The 12,128-nt window shown below is 34.5% G+C and overlaps 4 protein-coding genes across 4 annotated transcripts; 3 read left to right on the forward strand and 1 right to left on the reverse strand.

Moving 5' to 3' along the window:
• Positions 1 to 5,072: 5,072 nt before the first annotated feature.
• Positions 5,073 to 5,930, forward strand: LOTGIDRAFT_166524 (hypothetical protein; the record flags this gene model as incomplete). The annotated part of the gene is made up of 1 exon (XM_009063598.1): positions 5,073 to 5,930. The coding sequence occupies one exon, from the start codon at positions 5,073 to 5,075 to the stop codon at positions 5,928 to 5,930; it is 858 nt and encodes a 285-aa protein (XP_009061846.1).
• Positions 5,931 to 6,455: 525 nt separating this feature from the next.
• On the forward strand, positions 6,456 to 7,025 carry LOTGIDRAFT_166525 (hypothetical protein; the record flags this gene model as incomplete). Its single annotated transcript, XM_009063599.1, has 1 exon — positions 6,456 to 7,025. One exon carries the CDS (start codon positions 6,456 to 6,458, stop codon positions 7,023 to 7,025), a length of 570 nt encoding a protein of 189 aa, XP_009061847.1.
• Positions 7,026 to 7,776: 751 nt separating this feature from the next.
• On the forward strand, positions 7,777 to 8,163 carry LOTGIDRAFT_166526 (hypothetical protein; the record flags this gene model as incomplete). Its single annotated transcript, XM_009063600.1, has 1 exon — positions 7,777 to 8,163. The coding sequence occupies one exon, from the start codon at positions 7,777 to 7,779 to the stop codon at positions 8,161 to 8,163; it is 387 nt and encodes a 128-aa protein (XP_009061848.1).
• A 1,127-nt stretch (positions 8,164 to 9,290) lies between these two features.
• LOTGIDRAFT_166527 (hypothetical protein) lies at positions 9,291 to 10,391 on the reverse strand (the record flags this gene model as incomplete). Its single annotated transcript, XM_009063601.1, has 2 exons — positions 9,291 to 10,096; positions 10,217 to 10,391. 2 exons carry the CDS (start codon positions 10,389 to 10,391, stop codon positions 9,291 to 9,293), a joined length of 981 nt encoding a protein of 326 aa, XP_009061849.1.
• Positions 10,392 to 12,128: the final 1,737 nt, after the last annotated feature.

Raw genomic sequence — 12,128 nt, forward strand, 5'->3', positions numbered from 1 at the left:
TTTGACAACACCAACATACTGACAATCAATAAGCACATAGATAAAACCAGGAGACTTCATGAAGCTATCCACATCAGAAGATATCAGCCTGACCTTAACAGAGATGAAGGTGTTCGTTTATCGCATGCATATGATAAACTTATCAACTTGTAATTATTCATATTCAAACAATTTCCAACTTTAAGCATAGTTAGTTATATGAACAATGTAATTTCTATTAATAAAAGACTCCAATACCAGCAATAGTTGTTTATTTAATCTTCAATTAATCTTTTTTAATTCATTTACTTTACTTCAATTATTTTACTTAATCAGCCTGTATGTTATTTTAAGAATAATATACCTCTTATTGTACCTGTTAAAATTTAATCAATGTATCAATAAACCATTTTCTCTTGTGTGTTCTTAATAATAAGCATTAATGTATATATAGTTTGCCCATCACTTCTTCTCATTATGTGCCTGAGGACGACGGGGGAAACACGTCGAAACGTTGCATAAAACTTTAACCAGTGATTGTTGTTCCATAAAGCTGTGTCTATATATATTACCACCACTAGTTTGATAATTACCATCCAGTTTGATACATTACTACTACCAGTTTGATACCAATAAATACAAGTTGGATACTATACAAACACTAGTTTGATACCACAAAAACGGCACACGATGCGTCTCTTTGTTCACTTGATTATTTTCAAAGAATGCTCATGTCTGTTAGACGACCCATGGTACCACTCATTTATCTTTGTCTATATCTCTTTCTCTCATCACTCTCTTTAATCTATTACCACAATCTCCATTTCATCAGTCTAGTATAGAAGGACTTTGATTTACATGTATTAACTTATGTATCTTATGAAATATATTTGTGTATGTATGTATATTACTCAGCGAGACAGATTCGAATAAGCACTATGCTTTTTTCTGTATCGCATATATATCTTTCGTACATTGCACCACTAAATTCACAAATAAAGAAATATTGTTTAAATAAAAAAAAAATGTGTATAATTTCAATGTTCAATGTACTATTACCACAACTTTGGGAATCGTATTCGAGATTAACAATATTAAAATTTAGAACGATGTAATTTTAGTCGGAATGATATTTAAATTTTCGATTGCGAATATCTTTTGGCTGATAGACATTTTCAGGTTTTTGGATTTTACATTTGAAATAAACACAATTCTTTCCTCTAAGAAATATCAAATAAAAAATGATATGAGACTGAAAAATCTGTAAAATACACTTATAATTTTTAATTTTTCATTGGTTCACACGCAAAATATTTAAGGTCAATAATACCTTGGACTTGATTTTTCAATTCATACAAAAATTTACTATAAATACCTTACCCAAATTAATTTTCTGTTTGCTTCAATTCTCCTTCTCCACAAAAGCTTTCTACAAAATTTACTGTAATCCCCACGATAATCCTTACAAATAAATAAGCACATTACTAGGTTCACCAAATGCTATCAATTCAATATCGTGGAGGAACAAGCAACAACAAAAAACTTAACGGGTCTTTTGATTTCCGTATGACATGGTAACATAATATTTTCTGTTTCTGGTATATCTATAAGAGATAAAATAAGATCAGATTCGTGTCAAATTCATCCACAAATGGTGTTGAAATATGTTCATGAAATGTCCTGTGACACCCAATATAAGTAGCCAATCAAAATAATGATAGAAATCTGCACGTGCCTTTCAGGTCATGAAATTCAGTGTTACATATCAATTGATAATTGTTCGTTCAAGTTGTGTGGGGTCCTAACGGGGAGATTTCACAAACTTTCAAATTATTTTCTGTCAAATTTATTAAATTATCATCCGTATTTAATTCTCGAAAAACTATGTGGTATAAGTCAGTTATATACATGGCTTCCTCGGCGTATCTGCTGCTACAGCTATTCTTTTAGAGTGAGAATCTCCTTGGCTTCGCCCCTCGGAACCTCACTCCATACAGCTCGAAAACCATGTATATAACCATTACATATCATTGTTTTTTTTTAACCCTCAAATTGGCTTGTTTTCCTGTCTCGAATATATTCAAATTATAACTATACCCTAGGACGGTGTACCAGATTTCAAATACACTATCTTTTGTACATAATATTGAATATTTGATAATCTGTTATCTTTTGTTCTAATATATTTATTGATTATCTACTGGAAAATCTTGCTTAATTATGGTTGTAAAAATGTAAACATTTTGTAATAAAAAAGTTAAAATAAAAAGGGTTTTGTTCTTGCTATGATTAAATTGTTTCAATCCAGTAATCTGAAAATGCCGTTATTTTATATGGTGACTTAAAATATCAGACAAGGAATACAACTTCATAAGAATAACTGCTTGTCTTGAGCTCTTTATTGTTTGGACATTTTTTGAAGAAGATGAAGGCTTGTGTGAATTTTTTTTTAGAAATAAACCTTTTGTACCATGTTAGTCGAAAACAATATATTCCAGAAGCGATTAATAAAACCAAAACTTTATAATGGAGCGACTTCAGCTTGGGCGTTAGTAAAGAAAACATCCTTTAAGGACAATGGTCCGGAAAATTCAATTAATAATGTGAAAAGAATAATACTGTCTTCTCACCAATCTGATATAAGCCGCTGAATAGAGAAGATATTAAGTTTGTATAAAGTATTAGAACTTTGGCACTGCTTAAAGCTAATATGAAATTCTTGATTTTTTCACATCAAGTGTTTGTTATCAAGGAAATTCAAAAACTAATTAAAAGGTGCATTTGACGTATGTTCAAGACTCCGGTCGTTAGACCTTACTGTGAGGTGGCTATACTTAAAAAAAAATCTAATAATAATAAAAAAAAAACGAAACGAAAGTTGGGTCTAATATTAATCAGACTGTCAATAATTCTGAAATAGGTAATAGAAAGGAAAGGGTTGTAAGGTAATATAATGGGTGTAACAAAGCTCCTATAATGATAATCACATAATCAAAGTGCCAAATTTCATGTTTTTGTGACGTGTTGAAATATTATGTGACCTATAATATTGCATTTGCCTGAGAATATGTTTGTTTATTCTGAATGTTAATTCGATGAATGGTTCCTCACTAGCTGTTGTATGCGTTCAATAATGACATTTCACGCAGACCTCCGATCATCGTGTTTTTAAAATTTATTGAACAGATTTCGACCACTAACCTCTGTTAATTGATCGATTTCGATTTTCTCTTTCGTGTTTAGCCATTATGTTCTTAGTAATATTTTCTCTACTTTATGCAAATGAATTACCGTAGAAAATATAAAAATATTTACTTCAACTATCTACTGAGTTCAATACTATTCCATTCATTTGATATCGAGGCAGACATAAATTCTTTATTATATATAGTGTTAAATCTAAATTCTTTCATACAGGTTTTAAACAAAACTTAAAGGCTACAATTCAAATTCACGGAATAAACACAAGCCGTTAAAGACAAATTTAGGGATTTTGTGTTAAAACGAAATGGTTTATTGATGAAGAAATTGTTACCCGTAATCTTTTTAATATTGACTTTTATTGCTGATCCCGTTTTATTCATAATATGTTGATTCTTTTAGTACCTGCGCTTGTAACTGGGCTCCAGATAGGAGAGTATGCGCCGACTCGAATGTTTAATGAACCAGAAACCTGTGGAGAAGGTTCCTTTTATAATCTACTATTTTCATTAGAATGTCGATCTCTCATGCAATGTTGTTTTTCGTGTTCTACTACTGAGAATTGCAGACGGATCATGTTTGACAGGAGAAATAAAATATGTTCATTGTTTGAATCTGGTGAAAATTGTTTCCATCATGAAAATATTGAAGATAAAGTTTGCTACAGACAGGTCAGTGTTTATGGTTTCTACATTAATCATAACAATATGGATTCACGGTCATTTCATGAATAAATAACCACTAGTAATCACAGCTAAAATCGGTCAAAATTCAAACACTTTAGTGTGCATGAGCCGCAAAAATCAGTAACAGTTTAGGCAGTAGAGTCATCATGAACGGCAATTTTTTAGAAATTTGACTCAAAACGCGACTGAATTGGACTCAAAATTATGGAAGCCGGTTGCTGCCATAGCTACTCTCGACTTCTCGCCCACGAGAAAGCGAGGAAAAAGACGACAAAAAAGGCGAGAAAGCGAGTGTAGAATAAGACGAGGAAGAAGGCGAGGAATAAGGCGAGAAAGCGAGGAAAATTTTCCTCGCTTTTTCGCCTTTTTCCTCACTTTCTCGACTTCTCGCCTTTTTTACTCTCGCTTTCTCGCCTTTTTCCTCGCCTTTTTTTACACTCGCTTTCAGTGGCTTTTTCCTCGCCCTTTCCCTCGCTTTCTTTCCGCTTTCTCGCCTTTTTCCTCGCCTTCTCGCATTTTTCCTTGCCCTTTTCCTCGCTTTCTCCTCTTTTTCCTCACTTTTTCCCTCGCCTTTTTACCCTTGCTTTCTCGCCTTTTTCCTCACCTTTTTCCTCGCCTTTTACCTCGCCTTTTTCAGTAGTATATGTCTTTTCGGATATGACGCCTTTCACTTCTGCGCATGCGCAGCTTTTCAATGCGTCATATCCGAAAAGACACAACTGTTAAAATGTATTATAACAGACTCCCCAAACTGCTAAAAATATATTATAACAGACTCCTCAAACTGTTAAAAAAATGTATTATAACAGATTCCTCCAAACTGTATTATAACAGACTCCATATAAATTACCCAAACCACAGACAAGAATCACTATAATAAAACAGTATAAAATATCCCCATTAAAAAATAGAAATGTCTTTAATTTTAAAACACGTACAAAAAAAATTCGAAGGTATCGGTTTCTTCTCTGCGCTAACATCTCTCATCCCCAAAGTGGCCAATTTTGTCTCAAACAACAAATCCTTCATTTCCCCAGAAGCGCAAGCTCTTGGATCTGTGGCAAAAGCAGGAGTAAATATAAGCGATGCAGTGAAAAAATCTGACAAACTTAAAGAAATGCAGCTAATAAGAGAACTAAGAAACAAGAGACTAGAACGACAAGCCCTAGAAAAACAAGGAAAAGGGTTTAAAATCATTGGATAAAAATGGCAAGCAAAAATTACAGATTGGATCCAATCTTTCAATTGTATGATCCGATTCAATATTCGTTCAACAAGAAGAAAGAAGATTATGTAATCATCTCACCATCGGTAGGGACAAAGACCCAAATAAACGACGGAGGAAGAGTTACCTTTGAAATTAATTCGTTGACCAATTGGTTGCTGCTTTCCGATGTCCATTTCCGATGCGATTTCAAAATCAAAGACGCCACTCAGAATCGAATTCCACAAACCAACACGACTTTAGAAAACAACTTCTTTCCGTCTTTATTCAGCGAAATGGTTTTGGAAGCTGGTTCAAATCCGATAGAGACCATAAAACACCCCGGCGAGTTTGACACAATGTTGAAAACGGTTATGTATCCCAAAAACTACGATTCAGTTTCGGGATGGATTGCCGATGTCGGTGACGGAGAAGTTTTAAAAGAACCGGTCAGAACTGTAGCTAATCACGTAGACCTTGCTAGGATAAGGGTAGTTGCTAGAAACACACTGGAAAGAGTGACTCGCGGAGTAAATCACGGATTTGAAAAACGAGCGCTTCAATACAACAATGTTGTCGAGAACAACAGATGGGGTAATTACGTAAATTGGAAGTTGTATCCTTTATTTGGTCTCTTGGAACACAGAAAGGTTTCCATAGGTTTACCGTATAATATTCATTTGCAAAGAGAAATCAACGACAACAAGATATTCTTTGGTGAAAACAACTCAAAACGACGCAAAATTGGAAATAACGAATATCCAACTTTACATACCGGTAATCACTCCTTCCGTAGAAGTGGAAACGAGAATATTCAACTCTTTAACCAAAGACATCGAAATTGCTTTTCTTCGTCGTAACACGGTGGGTAGCATGATTTTAACTGGAGAATCCACCACGTGGCCAATCACCAACACCGTCAAACCAGCGAGATATCTAATGGTCGGTTTCAAAAACTTGCCAGACTCTCAGACAAACAACAACAACATTTTCAGAGTGGCATTGAACCATACTCAAGATCCCACCATTCGCACAGTTCAAGTCAGATTGAACAACGATAATTATCCCAATCAACCTTTGACAATTGATCCTTCCAAAAAAGATTACAACGAATTGTACAGAAACTATAAAAACATGTGCGAATTGTTTGGAAATACGCCTCAGTTTGAATACACAGATTTTTCACTCAATCATCCAATCTTTTGTTTCGATCTGTCAGCTCATCAAGAAGATCTTTTCAAAACAGGGGTAAACATAAATATTCACATCGATAAAACACAAGGAGATGTAACCGGCTATTGTTTATTGCTGGAAGAAGCAAAACATTTGATTAAAATATCAGATAGAAGAATGATAAGAATTGAATAAAAAAACACCCTTGAAAAATGAAACCAGAAACTTTAGTCATGAAAATAATAGAAGCTATCGAAACGTATTCGCCGACTCTAATAACTTACAACGGTAAAAAAGTGCACATAACCCAAAAGATTATCGATAAATACAAACATTGCAAAGTCGGAGACAATATAGACTTGGAAAGAATTGATCACAATTTAACTAAAAAAGGTGTATTTTTACCTTTCTTACCTTTAATCTTTGCAGGTTTAGCTGAAGCAGGCGCAACTGCTGGTGGGGCTGCTGGGATTGCCAAAGCTGTCAAAGATAAGAAAGCTGAAGCACGTAGACACAATTTGGCAATGGAAAGAGAAGCACGAGGAGGTTCGGGAGTAGGAGATATATTAGGGACGGTCAAAGAATTCGGACAAAGATTTGGCGAAGAAACCAAGAAAACCGTTAAAGAGGGATTAAGCAAATTAATAGATAATATCGACACCGGAGAAATAAAAGTCAAACACAAGGGCAACGCCTTATTTTTTAAAAACTTACGTTCGGGCGAGGGAATCTTTCTTTCAAAGTATAAAGGCAACGGGGTGATTTTTGGTACGAAAATGTAATAAATAAAAATGGGCAAGAAATTCAAACATTCGGACATATTTCCTAGCAACCCCATGCTCATGTGCATTTGCGGATCTTCGGGTTGTGGAAAGACTTATCTCACTTTTAACATGTTGACAACACCGAACCTTTTAGATTTCGAGTCTCTGTATATTTACACGACTACTCCCGAACAATCCTATTATCAGTTTCTCAAAGCTTTGGAATACATCTCGAAAGAAGAAGTTCAAGACATTTTCACTACTACGAAGGCAACGAAGACTTGCAAGAAAACGCGGAAATAAAAGATATTTTAGACGGCTTTATCAAAGAAAAGAATCCTTCTCTGAAACCGACCGACGTCAAAGTGTTTCTGACTAAAAACGTCAACGATTTAGACTTGTCTAAAATCGACAACCACCGAAAGAACTTGATTGTCTTTGACGACTGCGTGGCACAAAAAAGTCAAACCGTTCAACAAGAATTCTTCACGAAAGGAAGACATCACAACTGTCACTGCATATACCAATCCCAATGGACGCCATGTTTATCAGAAAGAACGCAAATTGTTTTTTATTATTCGAATTAAACGACAAAGATTTATCTCAAATCATTCAGTCGATAAATCACGGAATGGACAGAGACACGTTTAAAAAGGTTTGTAAAGCTAATGGAGAAACCCGGATGATCATGGTTATGTATTTGTTAATACTAGAAAACCTGCGGGAGAAAGAGTTATGATCGACATATGTTAATTTTATTTTTTTTAAAATGACGGATTGGAATAATATTTTAAAAAGAAATAGAGAATATATCAAAGCTAAGAATAAAATAAAGACCCAAGTTGAAAATAACAGATTACAACAACTCGGATTAACGGAAAATCTACAGACTCTATTTCAACCAATATTAAAAAGTCAAGAAGATATTAAAAAGAGACTCGCTATAGAACCTTCACCCCATAAAGATCCACCGATTGAATATGGTGGAATTAAGGCATTAAATGATATAAAACGTCTCTTTTTAAACCCTGACCCAGATTTACCAAAGAGCATTTCACCAATCGTTGATGATGAGGGTTTGTTGTTTAATGGTTTTAGAATAAGATTTATTCACCACAATTCAAAATCGACTCAAAAGACTTTATATTTACATTAACGAGAGAATTAATAGATTTAATGAATGGCGAGGATGTTGAAATTGCCGATTACAAGGATTTAGTAGCATACTCAAAATTTCTACATGCGATCAGAAAGTCAGGACCCGAAACAAGAAGATTGAAAGAAGTTGATTTATATATAACAAAAGTTATTGAGCAAGATAAAGAGGATGAAGATGATTATGCAGAAGATTATCCAATCATACAAGAAATAGACGAATTCGATGATATGGTGGCATCTGGGCAAGGTATAACTTTTTTGTCCGACAACAACGAGGAACTAGTTAATAGATTGTGAGTAATATTAGCGGCCATGAAGGAAGGTCATCGATCGGACAGACAATACAACGAAGTCAATGGCATATTAAAACGACTTTTGGAGAAAAAAATCATCACTAAAAAAGACTATATAAACGTCATTAAAAATGTCCAATAAAGAGCAATTGTTCGTTATCACCTCGAATAAATCAGACATCAAATTGTCTCTAGACTACGAGTATGAACTCGATCGCAATAAACAGTACGAACTGGGATTAAAGTATTTCTCCGTTTACAATTCCATTAGAAACATCAACGAAAAAAACAATCAACTAAAAATATCGACGGATAACGGAGTTACGTTCAAAACCATAAGCTTACTACCGGGAAGCTACGAATACGTAGCCATCAACGATTACCTATCCGAATACGCAGGAAGCGTGAGCGGTAAAAACAATATCGAATTCGAAGGTAATTTGAATCTGAACAAAATAAAATTGATCTTGAGAAATAACAGTCAAGATGATTTCAATGTAGAAAATTCGTTGAATGCGTTACTAGGGTTCGATAAACGAATATACGCGCAATCGACATTGGCGCCACACAAGGCCAACATCGAGAACGACATCGACGTGATCAACATTCATTGTAATTTGATCAACGGTGGATTTTTCAACAAGCACAAACGTCAAATCATATACAGCATACCGACTTTTACGGTGCCGATCGGATACAGAATTATAGAGAAACCGTTTCAAACGACCTATTTACCAGTCAATTCTTTCATGATCAAAGATATAAATCTGGAAATCAAAGACGGTAAAAACAGGTTCATAGACTTTGGCAACGAAGAAATTGTCTTTCAACTTCATTTAAAACAATCTTCATTCTCTTCTTTAATAGTAAGATAATCGAAATCATCAAATTCATAGTTTTGATCAAAACTATACCCATCTTTGTCGTTGTAAGGATACATAATCCCTTCACTGTTTGGTGGTTTTCTTTTAACATTATTCAAATAACTTCTAAAAACTTTAGTTTGTTTATCATTTGGAATAACTACTCCATTGGTGAAACTTTTTTCCCATGGTTTCTTAAATTCGTTCGACACATCATGTCCGCTTGCTAACTGAACGTAATCTTCTACACTTATGTTATCATTAGAATAACCTTTAAACGTTTTCTTTTCTTTTAAAACACCATCAGAAGTCAAAACGATGTTGTATTTGACTTTTGGTGCTAAATATGAACCAAATATAATTCCACCGTCACCGTAATCGTTTTTACCTTTGCAATAGTCTTTTTCGGAGACCAAACCAGCTCTGTTTAGTTTTTTCCAATTGTTGGATGAAATGTACAAACTATCGGTGTCGGTATAGTATATTTCGGGTTTATAAAATCCATTTATGACGTGAATGAAATTATTCATTATTTTTTTACTGTGAGATAAAACGAATGATCCCAAATGACTAGGTGTTAGTCGTGTAGATTTACTATCTTTGGTAGTAATCTCTTTTTCTTCAATTTCTGTTTCAACAATATATTGAGTATCATTAATTTTTATTAGGTAGGTTTTAACACGTGAATCAAAGTTGACCTGTAAAGTTGCTTCATTCCATAAATGTCTAGTTGTGAATATATCTTTCTGAATTGATTTACCATACAAGGAATTACCTAATAATACATGCAATTACTACCTACGATATTACCTTCTCGTTTATATTTCTTAGATCTCTCAAATTAAAATATAATCTCTATAGGGTGGAGTTTTAAAATTTTCTTCGTAAACTATACCATCTAATATTCTAATAATTCGTCCACCGGCTTTTACTATTTCTTGAATATCGACCGATGTTAAAACGCCGTGACAGAAACCATTTCTGAACCTGATTTTGTTACCAGTTTCCTTTTTACCTTCTTTATTCGTGAAAGTGATTTTATCTTTAGCTGGTATCGGTTGGAAGAACATGTTTTTGGTTTTCGGGGAAGGGAGGGTTTGATTCTCCCAAATGTACAGGCCTACGGTGGAGCAGACACTTTATTTAGAAAGAAGGATTAAGGGTCTTGATATTGGGTTTTCTTCTGTCCTTATTCTGATCTGAAATTAGAAAAAAATAACTCGCCCGGGCGAGAAGTATAGTATCTGTTATGTACTGTTTGTTTTTAGTTTACTATGAACAATATTATCATTTAAGTTCTTATTTTTTGAATATGCAACTATCATTTTCTGCTTATAGACATGGGGGAATTTCTCTTGAAGGCTCTTATAGTGGGCATGAACTATCTTGCTTGCTCGATTGCTGGTTGTATTAAACGGGACAACAAAGGGTGCTATGCCTACATTATGATGAATATTTAGTCCTATAGGTCTTGCTGTATTCAGTGTCTCAATCCAATGGGCCTCCCTAGATTGACGGAATTTGGTAGTTTCATCTTCGGGCAAGTCAATTTCTATACGCTCAATTGGGATTAGGGTGAGATAGTCTATTGAATGGTCGTCGAGGTTGAAATGATTAGAAACAGGCTTGTCTTTCTTTAATTTGATGTCTGACCTATGAGCATTAAAGCGAATTCGTAAATTATTCTTAGTTTCTCCTACATATTGTTTGGGGCATTTCTTGCATGAAATTAAATATATTACATTCGAATGTTCACATGTTAGATGTTCCTGGATCGGGTACCTTTTATTCGTAGAGTTGCTTACAAAATAATGAGTTTCTGATATAAAGGGACATGTTTTGCATCTACTGGACAAACATGGAGCACTTCTTAAACCTGGGGGTACTTCGGCATAAAGTCTGTTTTTAGCTGCTATCTGTGCTAAGGTGGAATTTTTTATGTTTCGTAAAAATCGTTTAGAGTACCCACGCTCTTTCAGTTTTGAGAAAACAATCGTACAGGCTTGGTTGAAATCAGAAGATCTTGTACAAATTCGATGAAATCGTAAAACTTGTGACTTAATTATACCAGAAAAGGTATGTTTTGGGTGAAAGGAGCTCTTTTGCAAGAGTTGATGAGTATCAGTTTCTTTGAAATACACTTTAATATCCAGTTTATTTGTTTCTGCTATGGAATCTCCCTTAAAGACTGTGGTATCGAGAAAGTCTATGCTTTTGTCACTCACGTTTGCGGTTAGTTTGATAGAAGGATGGTGGTTGTTGAGAATTTCAAAGAATTCCCAAAACTGTTCGGTAGAATAAGTCCAAACCATAAAAATGTCATCCAAAAAGCGTCCGTAAAAAAGTGGGTCAAATGGACAGAGGGGCAACACTCTGCCATGAAAAGGTTTGCGTACGAAGGGGCGAATCGTTTGCCCATTGCTGTCCCTGAAGTTTGTAAATATGTTTTACCATTAAATGTGCATTAGAGGGAACTTTTTTATTTTATTGACAAAATCGGTTGTGTCTTTAAGGTAGGCGCGATGTTGGCATGCTAGAGGTAGTAAGAAATGATCAATGTATTCTGACACTGCATATGACTCACTACCACAGTCAGATATAATCGGGCGGCCTTTAGGGATTTTATTCGAGATAAACCACTCCTTGGTTGGATTCTTATGGATTTTAGGCAAAGTGTACAAATGTCTCTCGCGACTATCAGGTTTGGCAGACAGATAGTCATATTGTTTCTGTTTGAGATAATTAGTTTTGACTAAATCGGCAAGAATAATATTAATCATGTTAGCAGTTTCTTTGAAAATTGGTTT

This window comes from Lottia gigantea, assembly GCF_000327385.1.
Source record: "Lottia gigantea unplaced genomic scaffold LOTGIsca_59, whole genome shotgun sequence".
Lineage (NCBI taxonomy): Eukaryota > Metazoa > Mollusca > Gastropoda > Lottiidae > Lottia > Lottia gigantea.